Source organism: Chiloscyllium punctatum, chromosome 39 (genome assembly GCF_047496795.1).
Source record: "Chiloscyllium punctatum isolate Juve2018m chromosome 39, sChiPun1.3, whole genome shotgun sequence".
Taxonomy (NCBI): domain Eukaryota; kingdom Metazoa; phylum Chordata; class Chondrichthyes; order Orectolobiformes; family Hemiscylliidae; genus Chiloscyllium; species Chiloscyllium punctatum.
The window spans coordinates 32,623,902-32,644,914 of record NC_092777.1 but is presented as its reverse complement, the minus strand read 5'-3'; the positions used below and the strand labels follow the sequence as shown (position 1 = coordinate 32,644,914).

The window sequence follows — 21,013 nt, the reverse complement described above, 5'->3', positions numbered from 1 at the left end:
TTTTTTTTCTAAAAATACATCAATAGAAAGTATTATTTTGAATAACTGCCCATCAAGGGACAAAGGTTTCTTGTATACTTCATGCCAACCTACTCACCTCATTAGATATTTTATCCTCCATGTTGACTCACCCAGTGTCCACGACAGACAGATCTTGGAAATCATGTTAAAAAAAATCTAAAGGATCTGATGCAGACTGCAAATATTGAAAAATCTCCAATCCTTGACAATCCATTTGAAGTACTTAAAATCTCAAGTGGTTAATTAGTAATGAATAATCACACATTATTCTGTTCATACCACAAAGGTAGCTAAACCCTTAATAACCTCTAGCCTGCTAAACAAACTGTGAACTCAAAACCAAAGATGCTGGAAGTCACAGTGGGTCAGGCAGCATCCGTGGAGACAGAACCAGCTGACGTTTTGAGTCTAGATGACTCTTCATCAGAGCTGTGAACTCAATACTTGCTGAAATACTTGTACATTTTTGAAAGTCAACAAGCATTAATAACATTACCTTATGGAAATATGAACTCATTTATTTTTAAAATCAGTCAGACAGCTATTGCATCTAGTGTCTAACCAACTTTTTTTCTAACACTTACAGTAGCAGCCAGGTACTTTTTACTGCTTAAGAAGTGGGAGGTTTGAAAACCTTCAGATCATGATAGTTATACAAACCTTATCAACCTGTCAAAAGTCTCTATGTGTTAAATATGTGATTTTAATGCAGCAGTTTCACATTTGCTTGCAAAATAGAGTCCATTTCAACTTACTAGGGGCATTTGAATCCAGTGCTAAATTCATGTTTGCTTGTGAGAGTGACACATCACTCTTTCACCCCATGAGCAAAAATTGGACCGGTCAGAAATGGAGGCAGGACTTCCACAACTGAGTCCTGGCCACAATTTTACAAGTTCAATAATCTCCACAACTTGGCAAAAATCCAGGTATATTCTTGAATATTAAGGGCCAATTCTCATCATTTTGAAACATCACTGCAACAAGGCTACTGCTGTTTTTAGTTCACCAACTGTTTTCACTTCATTTTGTTGCTTTGACATATATGCATTGTAATCCTGGCTGTTCATTACTCTTAGTTGTTCATGGGGAAAGGAGAGGATCGAATACATTTACAGGAGGGTTAGAATGAGGATGTGAGGTTGAAGAAGAGCTGAGGAGCTGGAGTAACCGAGGGGCTGCTGACGAAACTCTGCAATGGCATTGGGTTATTCAGAAATCTACACTGTTCCTGTAAGGCAGAATTCAAAAGAGCAGTAAACCCAAGCTCTCTTCCCTGTCACATGTCCTCAACCATCTCCCCAGTTTAGACACTACCCTAATCTGGTGTTAAAACATAAGAAAATTGATTATCCAACAATATGCATCTTAAACCTATTTTCATGTATAAATTTCACACTTCATCTATAATGTAAACTTCGGGAAATATTTCCTTATAAAAAGCTGCCAGATGTAACGATTGTCCTTCTTATTCCATGTTTTGGTTTCTAAACGATCTTACCCATTCCTAAATTCAGGTCAGCTCTGTGGAAGACCGAAATCCAGATGGAAATATGTGTCATCAGCACACCTGGGCAAGCAGTAGAACTTCCCCTGCCTGCACTGTATTATCGGAAGTCAAATCAGAGACTGCCAGTGAGGGAACCATCTAGTTAACACTGGCTAGTGGGTCTAAGTGCCAGCAGATCTCACAGAGATGGATTTTTAAAACATAACTGTGCAGCAGTCTGCCCAGAATGCCGCTTGATACCAACAGGAGAACAGGCTATGCAAATCAGATGGATCACTGCACGGCAGCCTGTTGCAGTTGATAATAGCATTGTGGATGGTATGGAATGAGAATAAAGATGTAGTTGTGTTCAACAGTCCCTAAATATTGGTATGAAGTACTTGTGTATGCCTTTAACACTGCTTGCTAAGGGGAGAAAGCAAGAGACCTTGGTTGGAGGATTTGGTGTTTTACTTTAATATTTTATCTCCATCAGATCCAAAAACAAAGGAGACAAGCACACTTGGTAGCTCATAATTGCAACTCCATCAGGCAGACACTACAGCATTCTACTCAGCTTGCACTTCCTCCACTAGTACTGATACACTCTGTTCTATGGATTCTACTCGTACAACAATCTGGTCAGTGTTTTAGATATGTAAAGACGGGATAGCAAAGGCAGTGGCAGGTGCCATCACTTCCTTGCAAAGGAATGAGGAAAGTACCAATAGCTTTCAGCTCCACGTAGATGGTGAATCTGAGCAGCATAAGATTGAGCTGATGACAAGTGGTTTCATATTCCTAGTAAATACGTGCAGAGTCCTCCGGAGTGTGGCACTGGGAAAAAAACACTCACTGGATGCAGGTGTGGTGAACATGGACTAACCCATAAGATAAATGTGCGTTTAAGATGGACCAGCCAGATTTTCAGAAGCTCAACCAACTTAGGTGAACACAGAATTTAATGCGAGGCCTCCAAAATGAGGAGGAACAGGCTACATGCAATGGAAGCACCTCTCAAGGAACTTCCACAGCTGAAGGCACACTCTTAGTCCCTTTGATGGTAACATGCACCCCAATTCCTAAGGTGACTACTGCCCAGATGCAAGTTGTTTCAAACGTGCTGGGCTTGAATAAGGACTGGATAAACCCAGAAGCAGGCTATAGCCATTTAATGCAATGGAGTAAGAAAGGTAGCAGCCTGTCTCCACATCAACCCAAGGTGCAGGTCTAGTACCCCAGAGATGTTACTTAAAGCAAGTGTCCAAATAATTAGGGGTTTACTGGGTAATATTAATTTTATAAAAAGGCACATTTCTATCATGCTTAATGAAAGAAAGAATCTATAATGAGTCATCTTCATATTACAATGACAATGCGAATCACTGTCTCACACAGATCTCTACAATATCATTATGGGCAGGGCACTCTCCCATTGCCTGGTTTTGTGGCAGCCTTGCTGAGGAACCCAGGAAATAATGCTTCGCCTGCCTTATCATAAAGGAACAAGTAGCAGGAAGAACAAAAAAAGAGTAAATCTTATTAACCAATGTTGTCCATGCACTGATTAAGAGAGGTTGAGATAAATGTTTGCATAACTCTAAACACACTATACATTGTGTAGAATAACTATAATTCTCCAATAAAACTGAACCACAGAAGAATTGTACTGAGACCACTACAGCAATGGTACTAACTTAAAATATAGTAATTGATTTCGGCACAACTCTCCTACTGTGAAACTACAAACCTCTTCTTAAGACCTTTGGCCTGCCATTTGATGATGACGACATTCCAAGGAAAGGAATCAAAAATCTAAATGGTGTCAGATCCTTCTGCCACAAGCCCTGGGGATTTGTCACTGTTACTCAAGAAAAGTTTCAGATTCCATTGAAGTCATCAACAAATAGATCCGTTTTGACAGCTCAGGCCCAATCCTTCGTGTTGATGACGTTGTTCCTTCTCCACGTCGAACAGGAATATCAGCAAGCAGATTCTCCTTCTCTCGTTCTGAACTGCACATTCGATATGCCTAACAGAAAGAAAACAACTGATCTTTAAACCAGTAAGTGTAATGCATCAATATTTCACCCAGACACAACATAGACAAGAGTCAAATACAGAAATACTGTTCCCCTAGTGCATTCCATGGTAAAATATACAAATATTAGCATATGACAGATGAAACTAATATACTATTGTATCTTTAATCATCACTTCTAGAAATATCTTAAAAGCATTTCATAGCAAATGAACAATGATGTGAAATTCTCACAGTGGCCTCCTGAACTGCAAGATTTGTGAATGCACAATTTAATCAAAAACAAATAATTAAAATTAAAGTTAATAAAATTTAGAATTCTTCTAACCAGTTTGCAGCTGGATTGAACATAAGTATTGGAGTTTAGTTACAGTTCTGTCACTGAAGAACAATGCTACGAGTACTGGTGGATACAGGCCTGTTGCTGTTCATCTCAGGACTCGCCAGCCTTCATTTGTCTGAGGATTTACATTCACGTATTGCAAAGCTGATTTAGACTTCATTATATCTCCTGTTATACTGACACCACAGAGAACCTATTTTTTACTTTAATGCTATTTTTCTCTCCTAAGTTTTGAGTGTTTCCTTTCCGAGTGCTCCAATTTAGTTATTATCATTTGTCAGGTTAGTTTAACCTCTAACAGCATGAGCAAACCATCACAGATTGTCAGTGATCTTGGTTTGGAGGTGCAGTCTGGCTGATCTGTAGAGATCCCATCACATTCCAAATCAGTCCCAGTGCCCAGAAATTTAACGGCTTCCCTGCTGCACTTTCTCCAGTCACACATTCACCTACCTCATCCTACTATTTCTAAACTCAATGGTGTGCATTTCTGGAAGGAATCTGAAATAAGGCTGTGCTTCCTGATCTCTTTTCCTTGCTTATACAATCTACCTGCAGTATTTCATTCCTTTAGGTCATAGGTATTGATATGAATCACCTTCCCTCTTTAGGATGCTTTAGAGTCAGAGAGATCTAAAGCACAGAAAAAGGCCATTCGGTCCATCACATCTACACCAGTCAAAAACTATCACCTAACTATTTCAGCACTTGGCCCATTGCCTTGTAAGCCTTAGTACTGCAAGTGCACATCTAAATACTTCTGAAATATTATAAGGATTTCTGCCTCGACCATCCTTACAAGCAGTGTCTTCCAGATTCCCACTAGTGTATGGAAAACATTTTGTCTCACATTCCCTCTAAAGCTTCTACCCAAATCCAAGTCAAATCTACACTACCCATCAGAGTCAGCATGGTTTAATGAAGGCAAATCATTTTTGACTCATTTGCTAGAGTTATTCGAAGAAGTAACAAGCAATGTGGATGGTGGGGCTCCTGTAGATGTAATATCTGGACTTCTGAATATGTTTGATAAGGTGCCACTCAAAAGGTTAATCCATAAAGTTGGATCACGTGGGATTTGGAGTAATTTATTAGCTGGGATAAGTAACTGGCTGACAGACAGAAGACAGACAGTTAGGATAAATGCTTCTGGACAGCAAGAACTAACAAGTGGGGTGCCACAGGGTTCAGTCCTTGGGCACCAGATATTTACAATCTACATTAGCAACTTGCATACAGGGATAGAACGCTGTATAGCCAAATTTGCAGATGACACAAAATTAGGCAGGACAGTAAATTGCAATGAGGAAATAAGAACCTTTCAAATAGAAATAGATAGGTTAGGAGAGTGGGCCAAAATGTGGCAGATGGAGTTTAACATGGAGTGTGAGATCATGCGTTTTGTTCAGAAAAATGGGAAGGCAACCAATTACTTTAATAGGGACAGATTTAGTGGTGCTCTGATAGAGGGATCTGGGTGTCCTCATTCATGAGTCACAGAAAACTAAATGTAGGTACAGCAGATAATAAAGAAAGCGAATGAAATATTGGCTTTTATAGCTTAAGGAATAGAATATAAAGCTAAGAAAGTATTGTTGCAACTCTACATGGTATTGGTGAGACGGCACTGGAGTACAGTGCACAGTTTTGATCCCCTATTTTGAGGGAAGATGTAGTGACACAGGAGGCAGTTGAGAGGAGGTTAACTTGATTGATGCCAGAGACGGGGTGTGTCGTATGAAGACAGATTGAACAATTTAGAATTGAACAATTAGAAGAATGAGGAGAGATCAAATTGAGGTATTCAAGATGATAAAAGGTACAGTTAAAATAGACGGGGAGCTTCCTCTTGTGGCTATTCTCGGATGAGATGTCATCATCTTAGGATAAGGGGTAGAAAATTTAAAACAGAGTTGAGGAAAAACTACTTCTCCCAAAGAGATTCTGTGCAATTCGCTACCGAAGTGCTGGGATAGTGAGTAAATTTATGGAGAAGTTAGACAGATTTTTAAATGGTAATGGGTTGAAGGGTTATGGGGAGAAGGCAGGCAGATGGGGATGAGGAGCATATCAGCCATGATCGAATGGTGGAGCAGGCCTAATTTTGCTCCTATATCTTATGAACCCAGTCATTGATTCCTCCATCAAGGGTAAAGATTTCTTCCAGTCTACTTTATCTGTGCTGCTCAATTTCATACATTTCAATAACATTCTTTCTCAATCTCTTCTGCTCTAAAGAAAACAACCCCAGTCTGTCCAATCTTTCTTTATAACACTGCAGCAACCTAATGGTGTTCTTAACCCTGGCATCAGGGAGGCAACTCACCATAAGATTATAGGAGAAGAATTAGGTCATGCAGGTCAGGCAGCATCTAAGGTGCAGGAAAAACGATGTTTCAGGCCAGAGCCCTTCATCAGGATCAGAAACATCGATTTTCCTGCTCCTTGGATGTTGCCTGACCTGCTGTGCTTTTCTAGCAACACACTCTCAACTCTGATCTCCAGCATCTGCAGACCTCAGTCTCCAATTAGGTCATGCAGCCCATTCAATAACAGCAGATATGTTTCTCAACCTGATTCCCCTGTCTTCTCTGCACAACATTTGATCCCCTTACTGACCATGAAGCTATCTAGTTTTGTCTTAAATGCATTCAATTACTTGGTCTCCACAGTCCTCTGTGGCTAGATCCACAGATTCACCACCTTCTGGCTGAAGAAATTCTATGTCATCTCAGTTCTAAAGGGTCATGATTTCATTCTGAGACTGTGTCCTCAGGTCCTAGTCTCTTTTACTAATGAATGCATCTTCTCCACATCCACTCTATCTAGGTCTCTTTGTTTTCTGTAAGTTTCAATCACATTCCCCTCAAACTTCCAAACTCCATCGAGATTAGCCTCAGAGTCCTTATTTACTCCTCAGATGACAAGCCCTTCATCCCCAGGATCATTCTTGTAAACTTCATCTGCACCGCCTCCAAATCCAGCACATCCTTCCTTAGATATGGAGCCCTAAACTGCTTGCAATATTCCACATGCAGTCTGACCAGAGTCCACATGCAGTCTGACCAGAGTCTCATACAGCATCAGCAGTACATCTCTGCTCTTGCATTCTAGCCCTCTTGAAATAAATGCAAACATTACATTTGCCTTCCGAGGTGCCAAGTGAACCTGCACGTCAACCTTAAGAGAAACCTGAACCAGGGCTCCTAAGTCCCTTAATGCATCAGATTTCAGAAGCTTTTCCCCAATTAGACAATTACCTAAGCCTCCATTCTTCCAACCAAAGTGCATAACCTCACACTTACCCATTGTATTCCAAATGCCACTTCTTTGCCCACTCCCCTAGCCCGTTCAAATACCGCCTCCCAACACTTCCTCAACACCAGCTGTCCCTCCACCTATCTTTGTGTCATCTGCAAATTTAGCAACAATGCCCTCAGTTCCTTCATCCAGATCGTTAATGTACAACGTGAATAGTTGTGGCCCAGTACTAAGCCCTGCAGAACTCTACTTATCACTGGCTGCCATCCTAAAAAGACCCCTTTATCCCTGCTGTCTTCCTTCTGCCAGTCAGCCAATCCTCCATCCATGCCAGTAACTTGCCCCTAACACTATGGGCTCTTAAATTTATTCAGCAGTTTCTTGTGTGACACCTTGCTAAAGGGTTTAAGTAAATCTAAATATATCATGTCAACTGGCTCTCTTTTGTCCAACTTATTCATTGCTGTCTCAAGGAATTCTAACAGATTTAATCATGGCTGATATTCCCTTTGATGAAGCTGTCTTGACTCAACCCCATTTTACCATGCTCTTTCAAGTACTCGAAAATCTCATCCTCAGTAATGGTGTCTAAAATCTGTCAATGGTTCAGGTCACACAAACCAGTCTATGGTTTCCTGTCTTCTGCCTCCGTCCCTTCTTAAACTGGAGTGTTATTTTAGCCATTTTTTAGTCCTCTGCGACCCTCCCTGACTCCAGTGATTCCTGAAAGATCACCACCAATGCCTCAACAATCTTCTCGGTTAACCTCCTTTCATTGAGGAGTCTGGATATAGTGCATCAAGTCTGGGTAATTTACCACCTTCAGACCTCTTAGCTTCTCCAGCACCTTCTCCTTAGTGATGGCCACTACTCTCACTTCTGCCTCTGACTCTTGAAGTTCTGGTATGCTGCTGTTTCCACTGTGAAAACCGATGCAAAGTACCGATGCAGTCACTCCACTATTTCTTTGTTCCCCATTACTACTTCTCCAGCCACATTTTTTACTGGTCCAATGTCCATACTTTCCTCTTCCTTACCTTTAAGATATCTAAACAAATTCTTGTAATCTTCTACCTTACTCTCATATTTCATCTTTGCCGTTCCTTATTATATGCGTTTCAGTTATCCTCTGCGAATTTTTTAAGAAAAAGGTTTTTCCATTCCTCTGGCTTCCTACTAATCTCCATCACATTGTAAGCTTTTTCTTTTATGCTGTTCCTGACTTCTGTTGTCAGCCACAGTTGCCTCATCCTCCCTTTAGTACGTTTCTTTCTCCTACTTGGGATGAGTTTCTGCTGTGTCTCCCGAATTACCCTCCAAAACTCCTGCCATTGCTGCTCCATCAACTGGGCTCCCCTTCCAATCAACTCTGGCCAGCTACTCCCTCATGTCTTTGTAGTTAACTTTATTCAATTGTAATATCATTACATCTGATTGTAGTTTGAGGAAAAACAAGCTGGAGGGTGAATTTTATCATTGTAGACATTGCCTCCTCAGGATTCCTGCACTTTAAGTTCCCTAATCAAATCTGCCTCATTACACATCACCAAATCCAGAATTCCCTATTCCCCAGGGAGCTCTACCATGTTCCAAAAAAATTCTCAAACATTCCACAAATTCCTTTTCTTAAGATCCACTACCAAACTGATTTTCCTAATTTACTTGATATTGAAGACCCCATGAGTATTTTAAGTGCCTTTCTTATATAGTTTTTCTATCTCCTGACTAATTTTCTTCACCACATCCTGACTACCACAAGGAGGCCTGTATACAACCCCCATCAGGACTTTTTCTCCCTTGCAATTCCTCATCTCTATCCACACAGAATCCATGCTTTCCAACTCTATAATTGCTTCTTGTTATTAATTTAATTTTGTTTGTTTCTTACTAACAAGGCAATCCCACCTGCTCTGCCTGTCCTTATGATAGGACATGCACCCTTGAATATTTCTTTGCAGCCACACCGTTATGATAACCACAACATAATACCTGCCAATTTCAATCTCCGCTATAAGCGGATTTACCTTGTCACGTATACTGTGTGTAACACAGAAAATAAATTATTTTTAATTTATGCTATTTAAACGATACCCTGATTCTCCCTCTATTTGTTTCCAAAAGTCAAAATTGCACTTGTACAGCCCAATGATATGCATCACTTGATTTTCAAGCTGCAAAACGTTTTGGTGTCTTTTTTGTGAGATTAGTTCAATTTATAGTTCCAAAGAAAACTGAAAAATATGGCCTCTTACAAAGCAGAGTATTTCTCCTTACTCGAGCCTTGTTTGTGGTGGACAGATTTTAGGAATCAAAATGGGACTTACTCAAAGACAGCCAAAAGCCAAACACTCTATGACTCTATATCATCTGTTCTTGTAGCAAAGGTATCTATATGGCTGGGGCAGTCTAGTTTCTGGTCAATGCTAACTCCCAGAATGTTGATAGTGGGGTATGCCAACGATGGTAATGCCATTGAAAGTCATTGAGAAACAGATTATCTCTTGTTTCAGATGGTCATTGCTGGCATTTGTCTGGCTGAATGTTACTCAGCAGTTATCAATCCTATCTTATCTAAGTCTTGCTGCATATGAATACAGACAGCTTCAGTATTTAGTGGAGTGCAAATGATATTGAACGTTCTGCATAGTGAATATCCCCATTTTGGATCGTATGATGGAAGTAAGATGATGCAATTGAAGGTGGTTCAGCCTAATGCACAGTCCTGAGTAACTCCTGCAATAATATCTCAGGGACTGGAATGACTTATTTCCAAAACCACAACAATCTTCCTTTACGCTTGGTATACTCCAACCAGCAAAAACTGTCCTCATAAATACTCATTTACTTGAATTTATTACAGCTTTTGGACATGATACTTGATCAAATGCTGACTTGATATTAAAAGCTGTCACTCTGAGCAGGTTACTGTTATGCAAGTGCTGGTTGATAGTACAGAGCTGAAAATGTGTTGCTGGAAAAGCGCAGCAGGTCAGACAGCATCCAAGGAGCAGGAGAATCAACATTTCGGGCATGAGCCCTTCACAACACTTTTCATCACTTTGCTGATGAGCAAGAGGACACTGATGGTGTGGTAACAGTCAGGTTGCATTTGTCCGAATAGGACAAAGCAGTGCAATTTTTCACATTGCTTAGTAGATGCCAATGGAACAGCTGTAGTGTAAGTTTGGTTAGGAGCACTGCTAATTCTAGAGCACGACCCTTCAGTACTGTTACCATAATATGCTTTCTTTATGAATCTTGCTAACAGTTGTGTATTAAGGCAGGACAAACAAATGTGGAATGCACCAAAAACATACTCAAGCTATATGCATCAAGGTCATGCCGATAAAGCAGTTATGCTGCTCAGGCTATGTCATTAACTGGATTAATTCAAGGAATGACAAGCAAATCAGGAAAAACAGAGAGAGATATGAAAACAAATCAAATAAGATAATATCAACTACTAGCAATTGGAAGATCTCACAGTTGATTATAGGAGCTGGTGAACAGTGATATCACACATTCTGAAAACCTTGCTACTAATATTGAGTGTTAAAATACCGAATAGTAAATAGCAACTTATCCAATGTGCAGAAGAGTTTGGCTGTTATAAAAAGCTTAAGAGTCATAACAGTCATTCAGAAAAAAATCTGCCAAAGTTGTGGTGGTGGCAGTTCCTTACCTCCAAACCAAGATGGCCCAAGTTCGAGGTCCCGCCTGAGGTATGTAATCTTTGAATGAGTTGTTGAGAAAATATCTACACAGTAAAGTTCCAGCAGGTCCCATGGTCCAGATGAAAGACCTTCCTTTACAACCATTTGAAAGACATAAATGAAAAACCTGGGCCCCACATTGTGGAATGAGCTAGGTGTAACACTGAGTAGTGGTTCTATCAAGACCTGCTCTAGCTCTCAATATTAGTGGAGATTTTCCAGACTGATTCTCCCCTGGGTTTGGCCACATTGATGCCACTGGTAACCATGGTGAGGTTATCAGAAAAACAAAGCAAAATTCCTTGATCTCAAAGTCAGAAATCCACCAAAAGGTAACATTTCTCATCTGTATTGCCAACTGCTTGACTGTCTGGTGGTCACTTATTTTCCCCTGTCTATTCACTCTTAAGTTGCTGGGAGACCACAAGTCTCTCAAACGTACAGCACTGACCTCAGCTCTGGTGAAAAGCTGAGTTAGGCTTCAGTAGAAATCACTGAGGAACTCCACCTGTCACAATACACATCTTATTCTTACATCTCATTTTCTACCTCCCAACCAACTGACATAAAATTTTACTTGCATTACTGTTTCTCTGAAAAAGCAATCATGGCAATTTGTACCTGAGTAAGTGACCATGGTGACTGATAGACTGATACAATAGCATTTGCCATCTCAGAGCTAACTCTGTTTAATTGCTGAATCTGTTTCTTCCAAACGATCAGGAGACCTTTCTTTGAACGATTCGCCTTTACCCCTCTGGAACCATCATTCTCCAAGTGCACAGATAATCCATTGTCCTCTCGAGCTTTCCTGGCAGAGAGAGCAAACATTTCATCAATGTCCTGTTCTGTAAATTCTATACAAATACTGTCACAAATAACATTATAACAAACAATATAACCTTTATAAAAATAATCATATTTTGCATTCCTGACAAAGAGCCACTGTGACTCACCCATTGAGATCATTGGTAATGATTCCATACAAAGTAGAAGAGAGTCAGCTGTACGTGTACTAAAAATCACTGAAACTAAATCTAAACAATCATTGAGTTACACTCACGTCAGAAGGGCATTCTCTTTAGGGGGCTGCACGGTGCAGGCAGCAGGTTATGGGGTTGATGACTCTTGGTAAGTCCCTGTGAATCTTGTCCAAGTCCAAAGTTCAGGTCCAAAGACTTTGGCAGATCAGTAGTTAGTCTATTGGAGGTTTAAACGTCCTGGGAAATTTTCATGTATCTCTAGCATAAGGAGAACTGCAGATTGCAGATGTGCGTCTCCCAAAGTGTGTGCCATCTCTGATCATCGAGAAACTGAAAGATTTTGGCCAATATCCCTAGTACTACATTTATGAACGTAGAACATTATAGCGCAGTACAGGCCCTTCGGCTCTCGATGTTGTGCCGACCTGTGAAACCAATCTGAAGCCTATCTAACCTACACGATTGCATTCTCGTTCATATGCCTATCCAATGATCATTTAAATGCCCTTAAAGGTGGTGAGTCTACCACTGTTGCAGGCAGTGCGTTCCATGCTCCACTATTGTGAGTAAAGAAACTACCTCTGATATCTGTCCTGTATCTATCACGTCTCAATTTAAAGCCATGCTCCCTTGTGTTAGTCAATGCCATCCAAGTAAAAAGGCTCTTACTGTCCACCCTATCTAACCCTCTTGTATATCTCAATTAAGTCACCACCTCAACCTTCTATCCAACAAAAACAGCCTCAAGTCCCTCAGTCTTCCTTCTCTCTAACGAAAAGAGAAACAAGTCTCTCAGACCTTTTCTCCATATCAAGGCAACATCCTAGCAAATCTCCTCTGAATCCTTACCAAGGCTTCCATATCCTTCCTATAATGAGGTGACCACAATTGTACACAATACTCCAAGTGCAGCCACACCAGAGTTTTGTACAGCTGCAGCACGACTTCATATTTCCGAAAGTGAATCCCTCTAATAATAAAACCTAGCACACCATAGGCCTTCTTAACAACCCTGTCAACCTGGGTGGCAACTTTCAGGAATCTGTGTACCTGGACACTTGAGATCTCTCAGCTCACCTACACATCAAGAATCTTACCATTAGCCCAGTACTCTACATTCCTGTTACTCCTTCCAAAGTGAATCAATTCACACTTTTCCGCATTAAACTCCATTTGCCACCTCTCAGCCCAGCTCTGCAGCATATCTAAGTCCCTCCGCAACCTACAGCATCCTTTGTCACTATCCACAATTCTACAGACCTTAGTGTCAACTGCAAATTTATTAACCCATCTTTCTATGCCCTCATCTAGGTAATTTATAAAAATGCCAAATAGTGGCCCCAAAACAGATCCTTGCCGTATACCATTAGTAAATGATCTCCAGGATGAATATTTCCCATCAACCATCACTCTCTGTCTTCTTTCAGCTAGCCAATTTCTGATCCAAACTGCTAAATCACCCTCAATCCAATGCCTCCGTATTTTGTGCAATAGCCTACCATGGGGAACCTTATCAAACGCCTTACTGAAATGTTAATTAACTGATCACAACCATTGGTTTTGCTTTTTGAGGAAGTTTTCAATGTGTTTTTTGTGGCACTCAGCAAATTAGAAAAACTCATCAGATAGACAATGTTACAAAGCAAATATCATAACTCCTGCTGTGGACTTTTTCATTTTGCCATCACGGCTATGACTAAATGGTACTGTCCAACCTTGCAGGAAACATTTCACTATCACATTCTATGCTAACATTAGGAAACTATACTATGATAGGGATTGAAATGGCACTGCTCAGCTAATTTTAAGGAATACAAAGATATTTGTTGCTGATTGAAGTTCTGGTTAAGCTCAAACGTACTTGAAAGGGGCCTCAGCTACAGCTTTGGTGAACATGCTGACATAATCTGCAAATTCCTTCCAATCCTCCAGTAATTGGAACTGAGTGCCAACAGACAGCTGCAAGTGCACTAGGGCCTGAGGGAAGAAAGAAAGTGAGTAAGACTCTGCACAGAAATTGTTTTAAATCAGGCAAAATGATAAAGAACAGAAAGGTTTTCAAATATATCTTTTCTACTTTCCTGCAAAATCTTTATTTCAGATGAAAAGTCCCCATTTAAATAATACTCTGCCATTCTTGTTTTTTCCTACTGAAATTGACAACTTCACACTTAATCCATGTTATATTGCAGCTGCACACATTTGCTCACTCATTCAACTTATCTGAACTGCCCTGAAGCTTCTTTTCATCTTCTTCACCACCCACCATCCCACCAAATTTTCTGCTGCCAACAAGCTTGGAAATATTGCACTTGATTTGCTCATCTAATTCTTTGGCTAACTTGTCTTAGTCAATCATTAGTAGCTATTTGACTCCAGAAAAAACTAATGATTGAAAACAGTATCCTCTCCTGACCCAGTTGAAAATTAATTTACAAATGTTTAAAGTTATCACTGGATAGCAATTAGGCCTGCTTCAGTTTTTTTAAAAGGAACAGATCGTCATTGGTCTCTAGTGAGTTAGCTAATCTCAGCAAGTACGGACACTACAACAGTTATCAAATTGGAGCCCAGATTATACATACATTTTGACATAGCAAAGCACTCAAAGGGCAAAATCAGACTGAACTAAGATGCATTCTATGGTTAAAACAGCCAACCAATAGTTCCCATAACAAGTGAGGTACTGATGGGAAATAAATATCCAATTAAAAACGTAATAACAGGACACTGCAAATTCTCACAGGATTATACAAAGTCAACATGGATTTATGAAAGGGATATCATATTTGAAAACACAGTAGAGTTTTAGATGATGTAACTAATAGAGTAGATGAGGGAGAACTAGTGGATGTCCAGTAGTTGGATCTTCAGAAAGCTTTTCATAATGTTCCACTTAAGAGCATGAAATATTTGATGGGCTTGGTGGCAATATGAGATGAGAAATTTCTCCACTCAAAGAGGGTGGTAAACCTGTGGAATTCTCTCTACCACAGAAGGTGGCTCTGGATGCCAACTCACTAAACATATTTAAGGAACAAATAGCTAAATAACTAGAAGCTAAAGGTATACGTGTATGGGGAAAGGAGATGAGAATGGTGTTGAGATAAAGGATCAGTCATCAGGGTGATTAGCTGTGTGGGCTCACTGAATCAAACAACCCATCCTTTTTGTATGTTTCTGCATGTCACAAAAAATCAAAAGATACTGGAAACACTGAGTAAATCAGGTAGAATCTTTGTGGAGATAATAGGATAAGTTAAAGATGAAGAATGAATACCCAGTTCTGCTGTGCTTGCCACAGATGGTGCCTAACCTACACCTGTTCCTTGAATTTTCTGTTGATCAACAGCCATAATTTTTTGATAGCATAATTGTGTAATCTTTGCTAAGCTGCCACATGGATACTTGGTAAAAACAAAGGAGCATTGTTTCCTTGAAGCCAGTGAAGACTCACTAATTCTACATCTGCTCGTGATATTAAAGGCAGATGTCGGTCACAGCTCTTTGCCTTTCTCTCTTTGTCTTGTTCTTCACTTGTCACTGTACGTTGGTGCTTCTTCTGTGACCGTTCTTTCTTCTGTGGCCTGCAAAACCCAAGTATAAAATCTTTATTTTTGACATCCTGTTTGTCTTGTTCTAGCTAGCAGCCTCCTATGTTGCATTCAGTTCCTAAAAGGTATCCCTGGGAATTCAATCATATGGTTAAAACAGTACAATATCTTCACCAGTTTACAGATAATATATACACAACCCACCAGAGGTCAATGAATAATCATTAGTAGTTTTGCTTCTTCCCAGCACAGGGCGCTGGGCCAATCAGATTTTAGTCACTACCTGCTGATATCTTCTCGTGTTATAATAGATCAGGTTTCAGCACAGGAGATGGTCATTTGGCCCACTGTTTATGTTAACTCTCTGCAAAAGCAATTCACCCAGTGTCACCCACCACCCCTTTAACCTGAAACCCTGCAAAATTTCTCTTCAATAATGATTCAATTCTCTTTTGAAAACCATGCTTGAATCAGTTATGTCTTTTTTTTAAAGAGAAATTGCTGGATTACAATACAATACATATCACACTTAATGTACAAGGTAATTAATATGTCCATATTTGGAATTGTAAAGCCCTGGCTCAGCTACTGTTAGCGCACAAGTGCATAGCCATGTCAGCATTTGACAGGTTTTGGCTTTACCACAGTTCCTGTACTCCAGTGCAGATGAGCATGCAGGTTTTGAAGTCAGTCATTTATAGGCTAGAGTAGGGAACAGATCTCAAAGAATGTCTCCTGATTCTCTTAAAATCATGTTTTAATCCCCATTAACCATATTAACTGTATAGTTCTACCCTTCACAAATACAGTCAATGTCTTCAATTTGAGCAGATGGCACTGAGCTGTAGCACAAAACACCTGCTGCAAGATAGCAAGATAAACAGCATCCAAGATAGCACTACAGAACAAAGTTCAGTGCATTTCTCACCTGAAATATCTTTCCAATTCCACAACAACAAAACAGGGAAATCTACTTGCACTTTTCTGGAGAATATCGAGAGCAAAGCTCTGTAATGTTGTATGGCCTTCGGTAGAAACACCTTGAACCTCCTAGGTAGGAAATTATAGGGAAGTGTGAGAGTTAAATAAGTAGCGGACATTTTAATCAGGTCAGTTAACTGTTTATCAGTTGACTGCTTAATTGTACTCAGGTGGTAGAATTCACTAGGGAGGCTATCTGTGCATAATTTATAGATTACACAGGAATACAGTACAAGCAAATAATGTGTTTTTTGGTTGGAGATATACAATATATAGATAACAGATTATAAGAATAGCATGCCTTTTATATCCACGGATCTTCCTGAAACAAATGAAGTGCCTCTGGGGGAGTTACTGTCATGATTTCAGTAATATAACAGCCTATTTGCACATGCCACGCTCTCGCAAACAAAAATGTCATAATGAATATAGGGCAACACGGTGGGACAGTGGTTTGCACTGCTGCCTCACAGCACCAGGGACCTGGGTTCGATCCCAGCCTCGGGTGACTGTCTGTGTACAGTATGCACGTTCTCCAAGTGTCTCTGTGGGTTTCCTCAGAGTATTCTGGTTTCCTCCCACAATCCAAAGATGTGCAGGTCAGGTGAACTGGCCATGCTAAATTGCCCACAGTGTTAGGTGCAATAGTCAGGGGTAAATTTAGGGTAGGGGAATGGGTCTGGGTGGGTTACACTTTGGAGGAGCGGTATGGGCTTGTTGGGCCAAAGGGCCTGTTCCCATACTGTAGAGAATTGAATTTAAAACAAATAATCTGTTTTTATGATGTAAATTGATGGATAAATATTAGCTGGGGGATAGCCTCCTTGTTATTCCATCAAATTGCACTGAGATCTTTTCTCTTCACCTCAAAGGGCAGATGAGATCTTGGTTTAACATTGCCTACGAAAGTGTACAAAAATAGGGTTTCAGTGTTCTATCCTTCACCACCAGGCTAGAATTTTGATAAGAGACCACTAATCATATTTTATTACAGTAATTTTAATGGCATTTTATGGCATGAAAGCAAAAACTGATAGCATTAGCTATAGTGTATGACGAGGTTACTGTTCTCCTAATGAAATTCTGTTTTTATTTAAACTGCGATTCGGTTAGCATTTTGGACAATGGATTCAGTAATTAGAACATTACAGCGCAGTATAGGCCCTTCGGCCTCGATGTTGGGCCGACCCGTGGTACCAATTTGAGGCCCATCTATCCTACACTATTCCATTTTCATCCATATGTTTATCCGATGAGCATTTAAAATGCCCTTAAAGTTGGCAAATCTACTACTGTTTAAAAATGTGTTGCTGGAAAAGCGCAGCAGGTCAGGCAGCATCAAAGGGACAGGAGAATCGATGTTTCGGTCATAAGCCCTTCTTCAGGAATGAGGAGGGTGTGCCAAGCAGGCTAAGATAAAAGGTAGGGAGGAGGGACTTGGGGGAGGGGAGTTGGGAATACGATAGGTGGAAGGAGGTTAAGGTGAGGGTGATAGACCAGAGAGGGGATGGGGGCGGAGAGGTCAGGAAGAAGATTGCAGGTCAAGAAGGCGGTGCTGAGTCTGAGGGTTGGGACTGAGAAAAGGTGGGGGGAGGGGAAATGAGAAAGCTGGAGAAATCTGAGTTCATCCCTTGTGGTTGGAGGATTCCTAGGCGGAAGATGAGGTGCTCTTCCTCCAGCCGTCGTGTTGCCATGGTCTCGCGATGGAAGAGGCCAAGGACCTGCATGTCCTTGGCAGAGTGGGAGGGGGAGTTAAAGGGGTGGGGTGGTAGGTGAGGACCAGTGGAGTTCTGTCCTCGTGGGTATTGGAGGGGCAGGGTTCAAGGGCGGAGGAGAGGGAAGTAGAGGAGATGCGGTGGAGAGCATCGTCAACCACGTCTGAGGGGAAATTGCGGTCTTTGAAGAAGGAGGCCATCTGGGTTGCTCGGTATTGGAATTGGTCCTCCTGGGAGCAAATGCAGTGAAGGCGAAGCAATTGGGAATATGGGATGGTGTTTTTATAGGGGGCAGGGTGGGAGGAGGTGTAATCTAGGTAGCTGTGGGAGTCGGTCGGTTTACAGTAAACATCCGTGTTGAGTCGGTCGTCCAAGATAGAAATGGAGAGGTCTAGGAAGGGAAGGGAGGAGTCTGAGACGGTCCAGGTGAATTTGAGGTCGGGGTGGAAGGTGTTAGCAAAGTGGATGAACTGTTCAACCTCCTCGTGGGAGCACGAGGTAGCACCGATACAGTCATCGATGTAGCGGAGGAAGAGGTGGGGGGTGGTGCCAGTGTAGCTGTGGAAGATGGACTGTTCCACATATCCTACGAAGAGGCAGGCGTAGCTGGGGCCCATGTGGGTGCCCATGGGTACTACTTTGGTTTGGAGGAAGTGGGAGGATTGGAAAGGGAAGTTGTTCAGAGTGAAGACCAGTTCAGTCAGTCAAAGGAGGGTGTCAGTGGAAGGGTACAGGTTGGTTCGGCGGGAAAGGAAGAAGCGGAGGGCTTTGAGGCCTTCGTGATGTTGGAGGCATTGCTCCTACTAGTGTCTGAGTAAAGGAACTACTTCTGACATCTGTCCTATATCCCTCACTTTTGGGAAGTGAAAAAGCAGCTATCATCATCTAAGGTGTTGGCCATTTAGATCCAAAGTGAGAGATACTGCTGACATGCGATGTCTCTCCGAAAAGTATCGGGGTAACGTTAACTCACCGATGGCCCAACAGAGAGTAATGCCTGATAGCATATGCTTCCCGGACTTGGGCTGATGCCGAATGCAAATTTGGCCAGATAGAGAAGGAAAGTTTGGCAGTCATCTTTGGTGTGAGGAAGTTCCATCAATATATTTAGGGATGGCAGCTTTCTTTACATTTTGTTTTGAAGTGCATTCTGATTTTTAAAGCTGCATCAGAGAAGGGAGTTAGAATGGGTTAGAAATTCTCTCTCCCAAAAAGGACTGAAACCTGAATTTGCTATTGCTGCAAGAGGCTGAGAGCAGGCTTCTTTTGTCATTGACTCAAGTGATGTTATGCTTCATTCACAACTGGTCAGCTGCTGATATACCACCCAAATGGCCTTTGTTCAGCTGTGAACCCAGCCAGAAAGTGTCAACAGGTCACACATCAAGACAGAAATTACAGCCTAACCCAATCTTCAGTCAGTGCTCACATATGTATTTGTTATCAGAAGTTATATGACCTGAGAGTGAGAAGCTGACTGTTTTTATCCCCTCCTTCCTAGCCTTAGAGACCCCTGACACATCAGCTGTCTTGATATAGAGCAGGTACAAAGCCCAAAATTTTGTTTCTTCATTAGGCCACCTTTGAAAGTTGCTACTAGCCCTTCTAACAGGAAATTACAGGAGATACCGGTGAATAAAGGTATAACTGGGCATGATTTTAAATGAGAGGGGTTTCTGTTTAAGGTAAAAATTACAAAGAAACTGATTCTAAATATTAAAACAATGAATTTTGGAAAACCACAAGCAACTTTACTTTGGGAAATATTTAGTGAAACCAGGTGTCAGAGGGCTGAAACACAAGAAGAAAATGTATACATTTATAATTTGCAATGTTACCTTTTTATAGTTGCAAACCATAGATACAAATTTTTCCAGTGGAATATGGATCAAAACATGAAGCTCCTCCACCCAGTCAGTCTTTTCATTCTGTTAAGATAGTTTCCGGGAGACATTTTTTACTTACAAAGAATAAAAGCAAGTTACATGTAATAGTCTTGCTACACAGATTGCATCAATACAGTAGTAATCACTATCAACAAACACATCGACCTGGACCCAATATACCGGCCACTGCAACGGACAGCTGGAACTGACAACTGGAAGTGGCAGAGACAAACCACTATAAATGCCGGAGAAAACAACATAGAAGCGCTTCACAGGAGGCTCCCAAGGACTGAGGATGTCACCTAGACAGGGGACGAAATGTCTGCAACGCAAATTTCCATCTCGGCGAACAGAACCACAACAGTAGTAATACACAGGCTATACACACATTATTGAAGAGTCATATCAGACTCAAAACTTTAATAGTGTTTCTCTCTCCATAGATACTGCCAGACTTGAGTTTCTCCAGCATTCTCTGTTTGGTTCAGATTTTCAGAATGCACTATACTTTGCCTTTATACATAAATTTCAACCATTCAATGAGGTTTTAATTTTCATTACCAAGAAATCAAACTAAAGTGCTGAAGCCACAGGACAAGCTGATAGTTAGGTTCAAAAGAATAAAAGAGAAGCACAAAATAATCTAAGTTTTAAAAGCCTGAAGATTGCAGGCAGTAAAGCCATGGAATAAGGAATCTTCAAGATCTCAACTTTGGGGGAAAATGGGATTAGGTCAATTGGAAAATGTGGAATGGAGAACTGAGGAGTCAAAATGGAGGTGATTGCAGGACTAGAAAAGGAAACTTCAGACCAATAACAGAAGTAATAAAAAATAATCAGGCAATAGTCCAAGGTCATTGAACATCCACGTGGGACTTGGTAGTGTCTAAGTAGTTGTGGTGGCCATTAAACTTGCATATTAAACCCCAGTCTTATTTTTGAAAGTGTAATTCCTGCAAGAGAACATATGATTTTGAGTAGATGTGAAGGTAAATCACAGAATCACAAAAATACTGCAATTTAGAA

At 40.9% G+C, this 21,013-nt stretch overlaps 1 protein-coding gene across 2 annotated transcripts in view; it reads right to left on the bottom strand.

Moving 5' to 3' along the window:
* Positions 1-518: 518 nt before the first annotated feature.
* eme1 (essential meiotic structure-specific endonuclease 1) overlaps positions 519-21,013 on the bottom strand; it is a 41,513-nt gene continuing 21,018 nt past the window's right edge. For both annotated transcript variants that reach the window (XM_072558414.1, XM_072558413.1), the window contains exons 4-9: positions 19,940-20,029; positions 16,334-16,455; positions 15,309-15,438; positions 13,713-13,828; positions 11,490-11,679; positions 519-3,542 (exon numbers count right to left, since the gene is read on the bottom strand). In XM_072558414.1, the coding sequence (XP_072414515.1) occupies positions 3,375-3,542; positions 11,490-11,679; positions 13,713-13,828; positions 15,309-15,438; positions 16,334-16,455; positions 19,940-20,029 (816 nt within the window). In that variant the 3' untranslated portion in view covers positions 519-3,374. The remainder of the gene's footprint in view (positions 3,543-11,489; positions 11,680-13,712; positions 13,829-15,308; positions 15,439-16,333; positions 16,456-19,939; positions 20,030-21,013) is intronic.